This window comes from Salvelinus sp. IW2-2015, linkage group LG14 (assembly GCF_002910315.2).
Source record: "Salvelinus sp. IW2-2015 linkage group LG14, ASM291031v2, whole genome shotgun sequence".
Classification (NCBI taxonomy): domain Eukaryota; kingdom Metazoa; phylum Chordata; class Actinopteri; order Salmoniformes; family Salmonidae; genus Salvelinus; species Salvelinus sp. IW2-2015.
In genome coordinates this window covers 27,399,556-27,418,981 of record NC_036854.1, presented here as the reverse complement: position 1 = coordinate 27,418,981, position 19,426 = coordinate 27,399,556, and the positions used below count along the sequence as shown (strand labels likewise).

At 45.8% G+C, this 19,426-nt stretch overlaps 2 protein-coding genes across 4 annotated transcripts in view; one reads left to right on the top strand and one right to left on the bottom strand.

The window, feature by feature from the left end:
• On the top strand, window positions 1-11,417 carry mppe1 (metallophosphoesterase 1). Of its 2 annotated transcripts, none has more exons than XM_070446603.1 (9): window positions 1-671; window positions 1,423-1,531; window positions 1,968-2,071; window positions 2,286-2,366; window positions 2,543-2,651; window positions 3,025-3,105; window positions 8,386-8,544; window positions 9,417-9,557; window positions 10,387-11,417. In XM_070446603.1, the coding sequence occupies exons 1-9, from the start codon at window positions 436-438 to the stop codon at window positions 10,567-10,569; spliced, it is 1,203 nt and encodes a 400-aa protein (XP_070302704.1). In that variant the 5' UTR covers window positions 1-435; the 3' UTR covers window positions 10,570-11,417. The 2 variants fall into 2 exon arrangements, with proteins under 2 accessions (XP_070302704.1, XP_023855613.1); XM_023999845.3 differs by having other exon boundaries at window positions 2-671; window positions 8,422-8,544.
• LOC111972774 (guanine nucleotide-binding protein G(olf) subunit alpha) overlaps window positions 11,345-19,426 on the bottom strand; it is a 72,374-nt gene continuing 64,292 nt past the window's right edge. The window contains exons 9-13 of one of the 2 annotated variants that reach the window (XM_023999846.2): window positions 18,008-18,132; window positions 14,436-14,449; window positions 14,210-14,340; window positions 13,558-13,625; window positions 11,345-13,403 (exon numbers count right to left, since the gene is read on the bottom strand). In XM_023999846.2, the coding sequence (XP_023855614.1) occupies window positions 13,257-13,403; window positions 13,558-13,625; window positions 14,210-14,340; window positions 14,436-14,449; window positions 18,008-18,132 (485 nt within the window). In that variant the 3' untranslated portion in view covers window positions 11,345-13,256. Of the gene's footprint in view, window positions 13,404-13,557; window positions 13,626-14,209; window positions 14,341-14,435; window positions 14,450-17,999; window positions 18,133-19,426 lie in introns of both variants that reach the window. The other variant, XM_023999847.2, reaches the window with a different exon arrangement.

The following is a 19,426-nucleotide window of genomic DNA, read 5'->3' as shown; positions in this document are numbered from 1 at the left end:
GCGCACTCCAGCACACACACACACACACACACTCACACTCTCTCTCTCTCACATGCTAAAACTGCATCGCGCTTAATGTCATAAACTAGTTTTGAGGACTTTGTAGCCAAATTAAGCCAATAATTTGCAGTCAAATATAGATATATAGATATATACAAAGTACTTTGCTACCAACAACTATTCAGCCGCCGCATTCTCTTGACTAGACATCCCACGCGAGTCATATTTGGGAGATTGCTGTCGCATGACAATCCTAAACGGACCAAAAACTATTGATACCGACGAATATGCGTATTTTTTAGGCAGGGCATGCGTCCTCTGTACAAATCTTAAGCCGTTACGTTTATCTAGGGCAAGTTATTTTCAATGATTTAGCAGGATTTAGTTCGCCTTGTCCAGCAGTGACTGGAACAGATTGGCATTTCGTTTTTAGACATGCACGGACTGAGTTGCAAATGTAAATGGGGCCTTACTTTCACTCTGTTCTTATCTGTCATTTGCGTGTTTATCTTCTGTGAATATTTGATATATTACCCTGCAATTTTGCGTTGTTCGTGGCCGAAGTTGAATAGAGACAGCGGCAAGGGAGTCCCCCCGCTTCAGGCTTTGTTTCTGTCGGATACCCACCTCCTTGGCGCAATAAAGGGACACTGGTTCGACAAACTGCGAAGGTAGGCTTTAAACTCCTATTCCAATTTCATTGCTTATGCGTATTTGATAAGTTATCATATTAATTTAAAAAATAGTTTATTTTTGTGTGTTTTACATCCCTGTAGGACTGTCGTTTGTTGAATGTGTGCATTTCAAACCTCTCTTTGGTCAAAACTGTAATTTGCATCTCATATCAGATGTACAGAAAACTAAAATCTGGAAACAATGAACAGAAACAGACAGCACAATTCCCTCCAAACACGTCCATAAATCATTGACAGTGGGAGCTTTTTTTTTTTAGGACAGGAATAGAATTAATCCTCTTAGATGGCTCAAATGAATATCAGATAATATGAAATCACCATGGCATCCAACTTCACCAGCTAGGGCACCAAACCGGATCACAGGTTTGACTGCAATGCTTCATGTTCACATGGTCCACAAAATGAGTTCTAGTGGTCAGTCTCAATAGCTTTTTTCATTGGGAGGATGCTACCAGGATTTATTAAATACATTATACAGCATGATGGACAAGAACACTTTCAATCAAAGGTGGTTGTATCTTGGTAGTGTTGGGTAGTCCTGACCAACAGATTATTATCAGGGCCAGGAGTATTTCCTTATGAGGCCTCATCAGGACAACTCTGGACTGTAATAGGCTATCACTATAGTCAGGGCCCAGAGTTTTTCCTAGTGGTCCTTCCTTGTGGTCTTTCCACATGGTCAGGAAAACTCCCTGACCTAATCATAATGTACTGTACTTCCTGATAGAGAATGGCAGATGGAGAGAGCTTTCCAGACCGCACTGGGGGTCCTACAGCCAGAGGTGGTCTTCATTTTGGGAGACATCTTCGACGAGGGGAAATGGAGCTCCCCAAAGGTTAGTTGATGGACACGGTCGGTTATCAGAAACGATAGACCACACACACCGCCAACAGCTAGACTACTCAGGATATGTGATAATAATATTATCTGTTGGCACATAAGGGGATGTGCGTGTGTGTGTGCGTGGATTTGACCATTGGCCGTTCCAATTTCATTTTTCTTGATTTGATTGTCCTTGAGGTGTGACTAACCTCCACCAGTTGTGCTTTAGTAGAAACACAGACAGTGAATGGCAGTAGGTGTTTGGGAGTTCATTACATGTATTATGAGGTAATGGTATGACGTAACCTAAATCCAACTGAGGGTGGAATTAAATAACAGTAGTACACACCCTACTGTGTCTAGTGCTAGGAGGGGTTGAGGCAGATGTTGATACCCCAGCTCAAACTGTTCCTCTGTGACCCTCTGAATATGCACCTTGTGTTCTTCAGGACTGGGAGGATGACGTCCGCCGCTTTAAGCAGATCTTCCGACATCCCAGAGACATGGAGCTTATAGCCATCATTGGTAACCATGACATCGGCTTCCATCATGAGTAAGTTAAGTTCAGAAGTCTCACTGTTAAATGGAGGCTACCAAGAACATGTCAACAACGTTGTTCTCTCTATTCTCACCTAGTTCCGCTAACAATAGGGAGTTAAGTTGTCTGTAGTTGGTGTGCGTTAGTAGGCCCTAGCCCTGTGGTTGTGCTCACTTTATCTTGACATAACATAAAACATTTTTTTTTTTTTTTTTAAATCTTTGAACAGAATGAGCTGGTACAAACTTGAACGCTTCGAGAGGGTGTTCAATGTCACCTCTGCCCGGATCGTAACCAACAAGGGAGTCAAGTAGGTCCCTTTACTGTAAATTGTGTCATCTAACCTTGTCTCAAAATTATGCATGTAAACAGTTTAACAATGTGTTGTTTGTGGTTAGTCACGTTGATGTGTAGCTTAGCTCCAATCCTTGTACCATCATTAATGTGTGTGTGTGTGTGTGTGTGTGTATGTATGTTCCCACAAAGTTTTGTACTGGTGAACAGTATGGCCATGCATGGAGACCGCTGCCCCATCTGCGAACATGTGGAAAACGAGCTGTACAGCCTCTCTCAGGCTCTCAACTGTTCAGTGCTGGTGATCTTAATCACAACCATCATCCTCATCAATGCCACACACACACACAAACACACAAACAAAATAGGGGTTATTGGGATTTGGAAAGAAGCAGAGATTTGAACATTGACAAAAAAATAAGTATTTCTCTCCCGAGTGCAATCAAGAGTCACCATATGGCTTTTGCATGTTACTCAGCGCCAAAGATATGTGGGTCAAATGTTTTGGGTTAATCCCAGACTTTATTCACTAACATCCCCAGAAATGTCTTTTGAAATGTGGTAAGCATTATGTTGTCACGAAAGAGGAAGGATTGTCCCTACACATTGTCAACATTATGTTACTCCCATTGCTAATGTGAAAGTAGATTGTAATGATATTGTGGATTTCACAGAGCCACCGGTCAAGCAGCATGAGAACATACTGTCAGGAGGATATGCAGAAGTTTCCCCGCTCATCACCTATCATCCTACAGGTACGGTTTAATGTGTGTGTGCGTGCTTGCGAAGTGACTGAGACTACTTTAGTTAATTATAGGTCATTGCAGAGTCATTGTACACTGAGTGTACAAAACATAGGAACATGGCATGGACTACAAGGTGTTGAAAGGATGCTGGCCAATGTTGACTCCAATGCTTCCAACAGTTGTGTCAAGTTGGCTGGATGTCCTTAGGGTAGTGGACCATTCTTGATACACACAAGAAACTGTTGAGGGTGAAAAAGCAAGCAGTGTTGCAGTTCTTTACACACACAAACAGGTGCGCTTGGCACCTACTACAATACCCCATTCAAAGGCACTTACATATTTTATCTTGCCTATTCACCCTCTGAATGGCACACATACACAGTCCATTTATCAATTGTCTCAAGGCTTAAAAAGCCTTGTTTAYCCTGTCTCCCCTTCATCTATACTGATTGAAGTGGATTTAACAGGTGACATCAATAAGGGATCATAGCTTTGGTATTTTCTGTTTTATTAGGATCCCCATTAGCTGTTGCAAAAGCAGCAGCTACTCTTCCTGGGGTCCACACAAAACATGAAACATGACATAATACAGAACATTAATAGACAAGGACAGAACTACATACATTCTTTTAAAAGTCACACGTAGCCTACATATCAATGCATACACAAACTGTCTAGGTCAAATAGGGGAGAGGCGTTGTGAGGTGTTGCTTTATCAGTTTTTTTAAAACCAGGTTTGCTGTTTATTTGAGCAATATGATATGGAACAGAGTTCCATGCAATATGGCTCTATATAATATTGTACGCTTTCTTGAATTTGTTCTGGATTTGGGGACTGTGAAAAGACCCCTGGTGGCATGTAACTCTTAGCCAAGAGAGACTGGCATGCATAGTGTTTATATCAGCCCTCTGATTACAATGAAGAGCAAGACGTGCCGCTCTGTTCTGGGCCAGCTGCAGCTTAACTAGGTCTTTCCTTGCAGCACTGGACCACACAATTCGACAATAATCAAGACAAAACTAGAGCCTGCAGGACTTGCTTTTTGGAGTGTGGTGTCAAAAAAGCAGAGCATCTCTTGATTACAAACAGACCTCTCCTCATCTGTACAACCATTGAATCTATATGTTTTGACCATAACAGTTTACAATCGAAGGTAACGCCAAGTAATTTACTCTCCCCAACTTGTTCAACAGCCACACCATTCATTACCAGATTCAGCTGAGATCTAGAACTTATTGAATGATTTGTACCAAATACAATGCTCTTAGTTTTAGAGATGTTCAGGATCGGTTTATTACTGGCCACCCATTCCAAAACAGGTTGCAACTCTTTAAGTGTTTCTGTGACTTCATTAGCTGTGGTTGCTGATGCGTATATGGTTGAATCATCAGCATACATGGACACACATGCTTTGTTTAATGCCAGTGGCAGGTCATTGGTAAAAATAGAAAAGAGGGCCTAGAGAGCTGCCCTGCGGTACACCACACTTTACATTTTTGACATTAGAGAAGCTTCCATTAAAGAAAACCCTTTGAGTTATATTAGATAGATAGATAGCTCTTAATCCACGATATGGCAGAAGTTGAAAAGCCATAACACATACGTTTTTTCAACAACAGGTTATGGTCAATAATATCAAAGGCTGCACTGAAATCTAACAGTACAGCTCCCACAATCTTCTTATTATCAATTTCTTTCAACCAATCATCAGTCAATTGTGTCAGTACAGTACATGTTGAGTACCCTTCTCTATAAGCACGCTGAAAGTCTGTTGTGAATTTGTTTACAGAGAAATAGCATTGTATTTTGTCATACACAATTTCTTCCAACAGCTTGCTAAGAGCTGGCAGCAAGCTTATAGGTCTGCTGTTAGAACCAGTAAAGGCAGCTTTACCACTCTTGGGTTGCGAAATGACTTTGCTTCCATCCAGGCCTGAGGACAAAGACTTTCCTCAAGGCTCAGATTAAAGATATGACAGATAGGTGTGGCTATAGAGTCAGCTACCATCCTCAGTAGCTTTCCATCTAAGTTGTCAATGCCAGGAGGTTTGTCATTATTGATCGAAAACAATAATTTTTCCACCTCTCCCACACTAACTTTACAGAACTTGCAATGCTTTTCTTTCATTATTAGTTTTCTTATGCATGAATACYATGGCTCACTGTTCATTGTTGGCATTTCCTGCCTAAGTTTGCCCACTTTGCCAATTAAGTAATCATTAAAATAATTGGCAACATCAAATGGTTTTGTGATGAATAAGCCATCTGATTCGATGAAAGATGGAGTTGAATTTGTCTTTCTGCCCATCATTTCATTTAAAGTACTCCAAAGTTTATATCATTGATCTTGGCTTCATAATACAGTTTCTTCTTCTTTTTGTTGAGTTTAGTCACATAATTTCTCAATTTGCAGTAAATCAGCCAGTCAGATGTGCAGCCAGACTTATTAGCCACTCCTTTTGCCCCATCTCTTTCAACCATATAGTTTTTTCAATTCGTTATCAATCCACGGAGCTTTAACAGTTCTAACAGTCAGTTTCTTAACAGGTACATGTTTATCAATAATTGGAAGAAGCAATTTCATAAATTCATCAAGTGCAGCGTCTGGATGCTCCTCATTAATCGCATCAGACCAACAAATATTTTGAACATGAGTCACAGCAAAATCTTTTGTATGATCTCTTATACACTATTTTAGGCACAGCTGTTGGAACTTTGGCTTTCCTGGATATAGCCACTATATTGTGATCACTGCATCCAATGGGTACGGATACAGCTTTAGAACAAAGTTCTACAGAGTTAGTAAAAATGTGATCGATACATGTGGATGCTCTTGTTTCTGTAGTGTTTGTAAACACCCTAGTAGGTTGATTAATAATCTGAACAAGATTACAGACACTGGTTACAGTAAGAAGCTTCCTCTTGAGCGGACAACTTGATGAAAACCAGTTAATATTCAGGTCCCCAAGAAAGTAGACCTCTTTGTTTACATCACATACACTATCAAGCATTTCACACATATTATTTAGTTACTGAATTAATTATCTAAGTGAGTCTCAGAAATGGCTAATATATGAATGTTATCTGATGTTAGCAAGTTATTGATTTTATGAACCTTATTTCTAAGTCTACATCTATTAATATGGGCTATTTTCAGCACTTTCCTGTGTAGCTTATCACTTAGACATAATACTGAAAAGAGCAAGCAAAGCAAGAGAACAAAATATACATTCAGCAGTCCATTAATCAATTGGTGTGTGTGTGTTGCAGGGTTGAAGCTACGAACCCATAGGCTTGGCTCTCTCATCCCCTCCAGGCTTCTGGGAGGGAGGGTGGACAATGAGTCTGTCGTAGCGGATGTACGCAATGTCCCCACGCGCTCTGGCAGCTTCCATGGCTGGGATCAGTTCTTTCCTCTTCTGGCGCACAGCTTCAGGATAGTCCTTGTTGAGGAAGATATACGTTCCTCTCAAGTTCTTGGCTCTTTCCAGAACAGCTATCTTGTCCTTGAACCTCATGAACTTGAACACTATAGGCCTGGGCCTACCACCTGGGCCGGTTGTGGGCTTTCCAGTCCTGTGGGCACGTTCCAACTCAATCTTCCTGTGGTCCATCTTCAATTTCTCAAAGATCATTTCCCTCACTTTGTTTTCAGACTCCATCTATGTCTCATGTGGAGATTCTGCAATTCCATCCACAACCATGTTCCGCCTTGACTGTCCCTCGATGTGTCTGTCATTGTTATCATGGCCTCACACATAGATCTGATGTCCTCTCTCAATGACTTACAGATTGCTGTCATCTTGCCGTTCTCCTGTTTCAAATCATTGAGCAGACCGTGGGAGAACTGCAAACTGTTCTTCGGGTACTGGACCTCTCGTGTCAGGTCATCCATTCTTTTATTAGTTGAATCCACCAATATTTGGACAAAACACTTGAAGCTATTTCCTTGTTGTTGTAACAACTGCTTGTGGAACTATTTTTGTTCGTTTAAAAGATCTTTCACCTGTGATTGAGAGACCCCACTGTCCTCAACGGTATTTCCGCCAGCTTTGGTCTTTGTCATGGTAGCTAGCAACGTATGTTAGGCTGTTACTCCTTGCAGTTCCAGACAGGGCAGGTCACAGGGAAGATTGAAAACAACAAACTGCAGGGATCTAGACAGCCACAAACCCGGGACAATCTGCGGTCCCAGCCACAATGGCTAACCGCATCACGGGCTACGTTCAATCCCTCAAGAAAACCCAGCTACCTTGATATGCAGCTAGCTAGCAGCTCGGCTAGTTGAGGACTTGGATTAGCTAACACAACATGCCATTGGAACACAGGAGTGATGGTTGCTGATAATGGGCCTTTGTACGCCTATGTAGATATTACATAAAAAATCTGCCGTTTCCAGCTATAATAGTCATTTACAACATTAACAATGTCTGCACTGTATTTCTGATCAATTTGATGTTATTTTAATGGACAAAAAATTKGCTTTTCTTTCAAAAACAAGGACATTTCGAAGTGACCCCAAACTTTTGAATAGTAGTGTATGTCTAGTATATAATTCTGTAAAGTTATAATAGCCTAAACCTGTTCCAGTTCACTTCATCTTATGATGCTCAGCACTTCAAGCCATGCGCCATCCATGTGTACACCTCTCTCTTGCTCTCTCCCCACTGGTGAAATTTCTCGKGCCTGCACTTATCTGACCAATCAAACATGTAAACAACTAGGGTTCCAAAGCAAGCTTCTCTATCCGTGCTAATGAGTCGAGTAAATATATATGCTCTTTCCATGACATAGACTGACCAGGTGAAAGTTATGATCCGTTATTGATGTCACTTGAAAATAGATTTTTTTAAAGCATCTCTCCTGTAACTATTCCCCAGGCCGTTGCTGTAAATAAGAACGTGTTCTCAGTCAACTTACCTGGTAAAATAATGGATTTTGGATTGTGTATGTGTGCTATTCCGAGGGTGAATGGGCAAGACAAAAGATTTAAGTGCCTTTTGAATGGAGTATGGTAGTAGGTGCCAGCCGCACCAGTTAGTGTCAAGAACTGCAATGCTGCTGGGGTTTTCAAGCTCAACAGTTTCATGTGTGTATCAAGAATGGTCCACCACCCACAGGGTGGCGTCAACATGAGCCAGCATCCCTGTGGAACGCTTTCAACACCATGTAGAGTCCATGCCCTGACAAATTGAAGCTGTTCTGGGGGAGGGTAGGGTTGCAAATGAAATCCATATTGTGTATAGCCTACCTATTATACAAAAACACCTAGCCTTGTTCACTTACAGTATGTTATGTACTGTGTATTGACCTTCTGTCGGAAGCACTACCCTTTGTACCGACCCAACGATGCAGAGTGCACTGGGCAGGACGCCGCCTCTCCTGAAGAGCGACAGCAGGTGTTCCATGAGCGCTATGACGTGCTATCCCAGGAGGCTTCTCAAAGGGTGAGCTTACACACACTTGGTCATATAACTAACACCTGGGGTGCATCTCATTGTCTAAAGTGGCCTCCTCTCCTTGCTTGCACCTGTTTTATTTTATTCAGATCGTGCAGATGAATGAAAGGAGACAAGGAGAACAAGCCACTTTAGGCTATTGAGATTCAGCCCTAGGGCTCAATCTGAAGAGTGCATGTTTCTGACTAAAAACCATAACTTGTTCACACTGCATGCCTTAATGCTCATATCAGTTTTGTTTGTTCAGTTTATTTTGGACAACTGTACAAACAGCAAGTTACAAGTGACCAAATTGTGTGTGTTCAGACAGCAGTCATGTGCTGACAAGGCTATGCTAGTTGTGATAGTAACAAGGGGTGTGTGTGCAGTGGTCTAGACTGATTGGTGGTGGTGCTTGTGCTTCCTATCACTCAGTTATGTAGCAAGCTAAGGTGACAATAATGCCTGTCATGGACATTTCCCAGTTGTTTTGAATGTTCAAAATCATAGTGGTAAGAACACTTTTAAAGCTTCAAAGGATAAGATGATCCAACTTTCAAAACAAGTGCTTTTTGACTAGCCACAGCAGTCCACTAGCTAGCTAGCCAGCCACAGCAGTCCACTAGCTAGCCACAGCAGTCCACTAGCTAGCTAGCCACAGAAATCTACTAGCTAGCTGGCCAGCCACAGTAGTCTACTAGCTTAGGAAGGTGGTTTGAAATGTGGCTAGAAATATCTGATTCCATGTGTTTTTTGGCTGTTCATACTGCAGGAAAAATAAATAAATACGACTTGAGTCAGTTCAAACGGCCAATGTGAACACGACTTTAGAGGCATGTTATTACAGAAATATGATCGATTCTTTTGGTCCCACTCTGCAGTTACTTTGGTGGTTCCAGCCCCGCCTTATCCTGAGTGGCCACACCCACAGTGCCTGTAAGGTGGTCCATGACAACAAGCACCCAGAAATCAGCGTTCCTTCCTTCAGCTGGAGAAACCGCAACAACCCCAGCTTCATCCTGGTAACTAATTAACTACACTGAATGAAAATATAAACACAACATGTAAAGTCCCATGTTTCATAAGCTGAAATAAAACATCTCAGAAATTGTCCATACGCACAAAAAAAAACATATTTCTCTTAAATTTTGTGCACATCCCTATTAGTGAGCATTTATCCTATGCCAAGATAATTGGTGGGGGTATAGGCAGGCATAACCTACGGACAATGAACACAATTGCATTTTATCGATGGATATTTGAATACACAGATACCGTGATGAGAACCTGATGCCTGTTGTCGTGCCATTCATTCGATCCACCAACCTTTCGGTTACTGGCCCAACGCTCTAACCACTAGGCTACCTGCTGCCCCCATGTCACAAGGATCTGTACACAATTCCTGGAAGCTGAAAATGTCCCAATTCTTCCATGGCCTGCATATTCACCAGGCATGTCACCTATTGAGCAAGTTTGGGATGCTCTGGATTGACGTGTACAACAGCGTGTTCCAGTTCCCACCAATATCCAGCAACTTCGCACAGCCATTGTAGTGGGACAAAATTTCACAGTCAACAATCAACAGCCTGATCAACTCTATGCAAAGGAATGTGTTGTGCTGCATGAGGCAAATGGTGGTCACACCAGATACTGACTGGTTTTCTGATCCACACCCCTAGCTTTTTGTTTAAGGTAGTCGTGACCATCAGATGCATATCTGTATTCCCCAGTCACATTTCCTTATATGAACTGTAACTGTTCTTTGAAATCGTTGCATGTTACATTTATATTTTTGTTCAGTCTCAGGGTTGGGGTCAATTCCATTTTAAATTAAAGTTTACCTCTCTCCAGGGCACCTTCTCTCCCACGGACTTCCAGTTGGCCAAGTGCTTCCTGCCAGAAGAGAGCAGCGTGGTGGCCATCTACTGTTCCACAGCCATGGTCGTCTCCCTCCTGCTCTTGGCCCACCTACACCTCACCAAGACCTCCATGCTCCTGGCCACCAATCTCATGGGCAAGCACAAGGGCTTCTGACAGTTTCCCCTAGATCGAACTATTTGCTTGGCGGGCCGCTTAAAAGAAAGTCCCCTGAAGTGTGACTGAAACCAATAGAAGGTGAAATGTTCTAGGTGAAGGGCAAGAGATAGGCCCTATGATACCTGTCAAAGTAACTGTATGAGGACATCTGTGTGACCTGTCACCTTTGATGCCCTCAGGCCCCATGTTCCAAAGACTCCTGTGTAGTGTAGACACTCCTGACACAGAACCCAACATCAACTTTTACAGGAAGGGCCTGGGTCCTGACATAGAACCCAACAGCACCTTTTACAGGGAGGGTCTGGGTCCTGACATAGAACCCAYCAGCACCTTTTACAGCGAGGGTCTGGGTCCTGACATAGAACCCAACAGCACCTTTTACAGGGAGGGCCTGGGTCCTGACATAGAACCCAACAGCACCTTTTACAGGGAGGGCCTGGGTCCTGACATAGAACCCAACAGCACCTTTTACAGGGATGGTCACTCTGGGATAGCTTTTACTGATCAATTACGTGCCCTGAGATTTTATCCGTTGTTTCCCTTTTTAAATTATTGGCAACTTGAATGTTTTATTTAACTCTGATCTACTGTTGAATAAGCTATGGCAGGGCCATCTTTGAGCTTTTTAAATGTGACCTGGACGAAAACAGTAGAGGGAAGATGGTGACACTGGGTTTCTTGTAACTGTAATTTATGCATATACAAAGTGTACATAATCTGTCATATTTTCCCGCATATTCAGTTGACAACCCCCCCCCCCCAAAAAAAAAAGTATTCTGATGTGCCTCTTTATTAAAATAAAAATGTTTTTCCGTATTCCATAAAGGCCTGACACAAACGTATCACTCCTGCCTCCTCGCTCTCAGAACAGACTTGCACATTGAAAGCTGCTGTTCGGTGTAAAGAACAGCCCATCTAACTGGGTTCACACACTCACGCCTGTGGCAATGTGAAGGGCTCTCCGTGTCCATGACCGACGTGATCACTACTTTCTACTCTCATTCTATATAAGTTGATGCCTATGCATGTGTATGCATACATACGTTCTAGACATTCATAAATATGTATACACATAGGCACACACTTTACTATGTATAATTGTACATATAGATTTATAGAATATATGTATATCTTTATAAATGTATATGTACATATATAAAATGTATATGTACAATGTACATATACAATGCATGAGTGCATGTGTGTATATGTTTTACAGTACATGCATGCTTCGAAGCACACACACACACACATTTACTGGTACGTGTATGTATACATCTCATACACACTTCATATCTAAAAAGTTGCTTCCTACTGTAGTAAAACAACACCAGGTTGCGATTTGGACACGTCAATTGATCTTGTAATGTATTAAAGCTGAGAATCAGAAACAAAAATTGAAATGTTCACCGTCAAAARGAAGGAGGATGAAGGCAATGTCTCTGGCTGCGACCTGGGGTCACTGCGGTAGGTAAGTGGTTAATTTGCATAATGTATACAGGATTTCCGTGTGTTTTTTTTTAACCCCTCGCAAATTTTTCCTCCTTTTTCTACTAAAGAACATTTTCCTTTTTTATAAACCAGAAAAATGTACCTCTACAGAGAGAGAGAGAGAGAGACGCCCTACCTGCAGTCTCTACTGTCAGATAGAGTTTGACATCAAGCTGTACAGGGGCAGTCAACAACATACATCAGAGCTCAATTTACAGGTACAGCCATTATCAAGGCACAAAGATCTTCTACAAGTAGTTTTTTTCTCAATAAAGTTGTACAAAATAACATTACATTTTGCAGTCTGTACAAGATAATCAACAAAAACAAATCTATATATATATATATAGAACTCTTGCCCAAGAGGATCTAAGTAAAAAGGACCGTCTGTGGGCAAATCAAAGTGAGTGTGGTATTTCTCTTTCCATCTAGACACGTGGCAGAAAGCTGCTGCTGCCCCTACAGCCGGAGGTGCATTGGACTCAAACTCCCAGCATCCTCCTATTCTCCCACAAGCCCCACCCCCTCTATGCTAAATCTACAGCCTGAAAGCCTCGCTCTCCATCATCCTGCAATAAAATGATACAAAATAAACAAAGTGACAGAGTAATAAATATCACGGTGCTACATCATGTGTATACTTCCTTGACGGCATTAAGTTACCTGATACATCTGCTGCCCGCCCCACCCACCCCTTCATCAAGTACTCGAGAAAGAGAAAGAGGGAGAGAGAGAGAGAGAAGTGTTGGGAGGAACCAGCATACACAGGAGTCCATCAGATCCCTCAACTCTCACGCACACACACACCCTCTTAACAACTTCAGCTGGTCCAGATCAAACAACAGAAATGACAGAAGATGACTAGTTTCAAACAAAAACTACAAAAAAATATGTCTAAAAAGGCTTAGTGGAATGAACAGAATAAAGGCATTGGAAATAAAAGATGAGGCACACACACAATGTCCCATCCCTGCTTAGACCTACAAAATAAAGTCAAGATTGGCCATAAATAAAAGAACAAAGGAAGGAGAAAACAAAATAGAAAAACAACAACAATGGCAAACAAAATGACAGCATTGTGATGCTTCAGTAGTTCTCCTGGTCCCCCTGGTAACAGGGCCTTGTGTTTTGGGAGTGGAATCATACTGCGCCGGGATTGGCAGAGCGCTGACTGGATGGTGGGCTGCAACCAATCACAATAGTTCGTATTGGCGCAGGTGCATCCTCTGGATGATGTCTCGGCAGTCGTTGAAGACACGGCGGATGTTCTCCGTGTCCACGGCGCAGGTGAAGTGGGGGTAGCAGTAGTGTTTGCCGTCGCCGCTCGCCGTGCTGATCCTCTGTGGGGTGGTGGAGAGACACATCCACATTTCACTTTATTTCGTGAATTGACTGAACTGAAATGGAAATGACTCCAACCTTGAAATGGCTGCCTCTAAGTTAAGACTAGAAAACAAGGGTCTACAGTCAGTACAGAATGAAAACGGTACGTACAAGGAACTCATCTCGGATGAAAAATTTGGCCCGGGTCACTTTAGGGTCCTCTCCAGGGTCTGGAACGGCTGTCCACAAAGAGACAAGCGGTTCAGGGTTTTAAAGACTACAGTATTTAATGTCATCAGAAGAAGGATATCATTAGGACAGGATGTAATCAGTGTAGTGCCTGATGGCAGTGCCTGCAATCAAATGTTTATCTCTCTAACTACTGTTCTCCATGCTCCAAACCATTCTCATTTCACAATGGGAAGAAAGGCATGTTAATGCTATTGTTCACATACTGCAATAGAGTCCCTGGAATATCTATAAGTAATAGTGTCATTGGAGGTCTAAATTAGGTTGATTCCAGGGCCAGCGCAAATGATTCCATTTGATTCACATTTTCAAAAGTGTGAGTTGCCAAAATGGGTTAACCTTTGAATACATCTTGAGGATCGGTTTGGAAGTCCTTCACTGTGAAGCAACAACAACGATGCTTCGTTTCTGGAGTGTGTGAACCTTAGGTTAGTAAATTTGAATAATTTATTATGATCCAGTTTATAATATCTTTTAAATAATGAACAATTATAAATGCTTATAAATATTGAATATGAGTAAAATCAACAATGATTTAAACAATGGGGTGTTTTCCGTCCATCTTAGTACCCACCTTCAGCCGGTACTGTATAGCGAACATACTCAGGGAAGTAGTCTTCAAGTTTGGATTTCCCTGCTAAGATCTTGTCAGCCAACATGTCCTGCTTGTTCAAGAACAGGATGACTGAAATGGTCCGTAGAAACCTGAAAACAAAGAATGGCGTGACTAGACAGGTATTTAAACAATCACATTGTGTCAAAGTTAGTGGAATGTGAACGGATGGCTTTAAAAATAAAACCTCTCCGTCCAACTCTCATGTTTCTGCTTCTGTTTAACACTGATTTCACAACATTGTTCGATTAACACTGATATCACCACCTTGACCGATTAACACTAAATGGGAAGCACATTTATATAGTGTTGCAATGTGTTACAGAAAACACCAACAAAGTTGGTTTGAAATGCATTTTCAGTTTGCAAATGTATTGCAAGTGTATTGAAAATATATTGAAATCATAACACAATGGAATGCCAATGGAATATATTACTAAGTCTGGTGCGAAATGTTCAGTACGGCAAAATTGGGTTGGGAGAGGGCAGCGAGAGCCAGACGCGGTGACTGAGGACCAGAAGGCAGAGAGCCAGACGAGGTGACTGTGGACCAGAGGGCAGAGAGCCCAGACGAGGTGACTGTGGAACCAGAAGGGCAGAGAGCCAGACGAGGTGACTGTGGACCCAAAGAGGGCAGAAGAGCCAGACGAGGTTGACTGTGGACCAGAGGGCAAGAGCCAGACGAGTGTGACTGTGGACCAGAGGGCAGAGAGCCAGACGAGGTGACTGTGGACCAGACGGCAGAGAGCCAGACGAGGTGACTGTGGACCAGAGGGCAGCGAGAGCCAGACGAGGTGACTGTGGACCAGAAGGCAGAGAGCCAGAACGAGGTGACGTGGACCAGAGGGCAGGAGAGCCAGACGAGGTGACTGTGGACCAGAGGGCAGAGAGCCAGACGAGGTGACGAGTGACGCAGAGGGCAGAGAGCCAGACGAGGTGACTGTGGACCAGAAGGGCAGAGAGCTCAGACGAGGTGACTGTGGACCAGAAGGGCAGAGAGCCAGACGAGGTGACTGTGGACCAGAGGGCAGAGAGCCAGACGAGGGACGTTGTGGAACCAGAGGGCAGAGAGCCAGACGAGGTGACTGGGGACAGAGGGCAAGAGAGCCAGACGAGGTGACTGTGGACCAGAGGGCAGAGAGCCAGACGAGGTACTGTGGACCAAAGGGCAGAGAGCACGACGAGGTGACTGGGACCAGAAGGCAGAGAGCCATGACGAGGTGACTGAGGACCAAAGGCAGAGAGCCAGACGAGGTGACTGTGGAGCCAGAGGCAGAAGAGCCAGACGAGGTGACTGTGGACCAGAGGGCAGAGAGCCAGACGAGGTGACTGTGGACCGCAGAGGCAGAGAGCCAGACGAGGTGACTGTGGGACCAGAGGGCAGAGAGCCAGACGAGGTGACTGAGGACGCAGAGCCAGAGAGCCAGACAAGAGGTGACTGTGGACCAGAGGGCAAGAGAGCCAGACAGTGACTGGTTGATCACGAGGGCAGAGAGCCAGACGAGGTGAACTGGACCAAAGCAGGAGCAGACGAGGTGACTGAGGACCAGAGGCAGAGAGCCAGACGAGGTGACTGTGGACCAGAAGGGGCAGAGAAGCCAGACGAGGTGACTGAGGACCAGAAGGCAGAGAGCCAGACGAGGTGACTGTGGACCAGAGGGCAGAGAGCAGACGAGGTGACTGTGGACCAGAGGGAGAGAGCCAGACGAGGTGACTGTGGACGCCAGTAGGGGCAGGAGAGCCAGACGAGGTGACTGTGGACCAAGAGGCAGAGAGCCAGACGAGGTGACTGTGGACCAGAGGGCAGAGAGCCAGACGAGGTGACTGTGGACCAGAGGGCAGAGAGCCAGACGAGGTGACTGGGACCAGGGGCAGAGAGCCAGACGAGGTGACTGAGGACCAAGGGCAGAGAGCCAGACGAGGTGACTGTGGACCAGAGGGCAAGAGAGCCAGACGAGGTGACTGAGGACCAGAGGGCAGAGAGCCAGACGAGGTGACTGTGGACCAGAGGGCAGAGAGCCAGACGAGGTGACTGAGGACCAGAGGGCAGAGAGCCAGACGAGGTGACTGAGGACCAGAAGGCAGAGAGCCAGACGAGGTGACTGAGGACCAGAAGGCAGAGAGCCAGACGAGGTGACTGTGGACCAGAGGGCAGAGAGCCAGACGAGGTGACTGTGGACCAGAGGCAGAGAGCCAGACGAGGTGACTGAGGACCAGAGGCAGAGAGCCAAGACGAGGGTGACTGGGACCGAGAGGCAGAGAGCCAGACGAGGTGACTGTGGACCAGAGGGGCAGAGAGCCAGATCGAGGTGACTGGGACCAGAGGCAGAGAGCCAGACGAGGTGAACTGCAGGACCAGAAGGCAGAGAGCCAGACGAGGTGACTGGGACCAGAGGGCAGAGAGCCAGACGAGGTGACTGAGGACCAGAGGCAGAAAGAGCCAGACGAGGTGACTGTGGACCAGAGGGCAGAGAGCCAGACCGAGGTGACTGTGGACCAGAGGGCAAGAAGCCAGACGAGGTGACTGGGACCAGAGGGCAGAGAGCCAGACGAGGTGACTGTGGACCAGAGGGCAGAGAGCCAGACGAGGTGACTGTGGACCAGAGGCAAGCGAGAGCCAGACGAGGTGACTGTGGACCAGAGGCAGAGAGCCAGACGAGGTGACTGTGGACCAGAGGGCAGAGAGCCAGACGAGGTGACTGTGACCAGAGGGCAGAGAGCCAGACGAGGTGACTGGTGGACCAGAGGGCAGAAGAGCCAGACGAGGTGACTGTGGACCAGAGGGCAGAGAGCAGACGAGGTGACTGGGACAGAGGGCAGAGAGCCAGACGAGGACTGTGGACCAGAGGCAGAGAGCCAGACGAGGTGACTGGGACCAGAGGGCAGAGAGCCAGACGAGGTGACTGTGGACCAGAGGGCAGAGAGCCAGACGAGGTGACTGGTGACAAGAGGGCAGAGAGCCAGACGAGGTGACTGTGGACCAGAGGGCGAGAGCCCAGACGAGTTGACTGAGGACCAGAAGGGCAGAGAGCCAGACGAGGTGACTGTGGACCAGAGGGCAGAGAGCCAGACGAGGTGACTGGACCAGAGGGCAGAGAGCCAGACGAGGTGACTGTGGACCAGAGGGCAGAGAGCCAGACAGAGGTGACTGTGGACCAGAGGGCAGAGAGCCAGACGAGGTGACTGTGGACCAGAGGGCAGAGAGCCAGACGAGGTGACTGTGGACCAGAGGGCAGAGAGCCAGACGAGGTGACTGTGGACCAGAGGGCAGAGAGCCAGACGAGGTGACTGTGGACCAGAGGGCAGAGAGCCAGACGAGGTGACTTGAGTGACCAGAGGCAGAGAGCCAGACGAGGTGACTGGGACCAGAGCAGAGAGCCAGACGAGGTGACTGTGGACCAGAGGGCAGAGAGCCAGACGAGGTGACTGAGGACCAGAAGGCAGAGAGCCAGACGAGGTGACTGAGGACCAGAAGGCAGAGAGCCAAGACGAGGTGACTGATGGACCAGAGGCAGAAGAGCCATGACCGAGGTGACTGAGTGACCAAAGAGGCATGAGAGCCAGACGAGGTGACTGTGACCAGAGGCAGAGAAGCCAGACGAGGTGACTGAGGACCAGAGCAGAGAGCCAGAACGAGGTGAACGTGGACGCAAGAGCACGTACTGACCAGAGCCAGCGAGGTAGAGACCAGAACAGAGCCCGAGGTGACGACGGACCAGAGGCAAGAGAAGGCCAGAAAAACGAGGTGTACTGGAGGACCAAGCTGTTTTCCGAGATGCTCTTGAAGAGATCCAGTGATTCCCGGAGTCTGTTGGTGCTGTTGTCTTCCCTTATGACCATGTTATAACTGCTGCTTGCTGCCACAAAGATGATGGCCGTCACGTCTGAAAGAAATAGGAGCACAGTGGAATGGGTTGTTTCAGTACTCATTTATTTAAAAAATAAAATAAAATAAAAAATGTAACCTTTATTTAACCAGACAAGTCAGTTAAGAACAAATTCTTATTTACAATGACGGCCTACCCCAGCCAAAACCTAACCAGGACGACGCTGGGCCAGTTGTGCGCCGCCATTTGAGACTCCCAATCACGGTTGGTTGTGACACAGCCTGGAATCGAACCAGGGTCTGTAGTGACGCCTCTAGCACTGAGATGCAGTGCCTTAGACCGCTGTGTCACTCGGGAGTGAGTACCAGACGCTGAGACCTCGCAAACCACATCATATAGCATGTAATACTAATGAATCGTTCCGTATAAAATGTGGAAGTGGATCCAGATATGGTATACAATGCAGAGCTACTGCAACACAGTTGTCTGTCCCACTTCAAGACTGTGCTAGCCTGTTAAGCTAAAGCCTGGGCATTATCATATGTGCTAACATGAGTCTTCCAGTTTCAGAAAAGTTTACTTGAAAAGGTTACTCGTTGACCCTCATTCATCGAACCACCATAGTTACTCACAGCACAACACTGTGGGCAGCAGAACAGCACAGTGGGGAGCAGAACAGCACAGTGGGGAGCAGAACAGCACAGTGGGGAGCAGAACAGCACAGTGGGGAGCAGAACAGCACTGTGGGGAGCAGAACAGGATGGTGGGCAGGAGAACAGCACTGTGGGTAGCAGAACAGCACAGTGGGGAGCAGAACAGGATGGTGGGCAGAGCACAGTTGCGGTGAGCAGAATCAGCAGGTGGGTGAGGTCAGCAACCAGGTCTGCGTACAGAACAGACTGTGTGGGAAGCAGAACAGCAACTGGTGGGGCAGAATCAACGAGCAGCAAGCACAGTGGGGAGCAGAAAGCAACAGTGGGGATGCACGAAACGGACATGTGGAGCAGACGGAGTGGCAGAGAACAGCACGCGTGGGTGCACAGACATGGGAGCATACATGTGGGGGCATGAAAACAGCACGTGGAGACCACAGCTGTGGGGAGCAGAACAGCACGTGTGGGAGCAGAACAGTCATTGTGGGGACGCAGAGACAGTAACGTGGTGGAGCAGAACAGCAACAGTGGGCGAAGTCAAGAACAGCAACAGTGGGGACAGAACAGCACGGTGGGGAGCAGAACAGCACAGTTGGGGGCATGGAAGAACACACTTGGGATCAGACAGTTGTGGGGAGCAGAACAGCAGAGTGGGGGAGCAGAACAGCAACATGTGGGGCAGCAGAAACAGGACAGTT

What these genes read in the sequence shown, in the direction of transcription:
- mppe1 (XM_070446603.1), top strand. Translation starts at nt 436, where the DNA reads ATGCACGGACTGAGTTGCAAATGTAAATGGGGCCTTACTTTCACTCTG. An exon ending in GTAACCAACAAGGGAGTCAA is followed by an intron (nt 2,367 to 2,542) that starts GTAGGTCCCTTT and finishes GTTCCCACAAAG; the next exon opens with TTTTGTACTGGTGAACAGTA. An exon ending in CCCAGGAGGCTTCTCAAAGG is followed by an intron (nt 8,545 to 9,416) that starts GTGAGCTTACAC and finishes CCCACTCTGCAG; the next exon opens with TTACTTTGGTGGTTCCAGCC.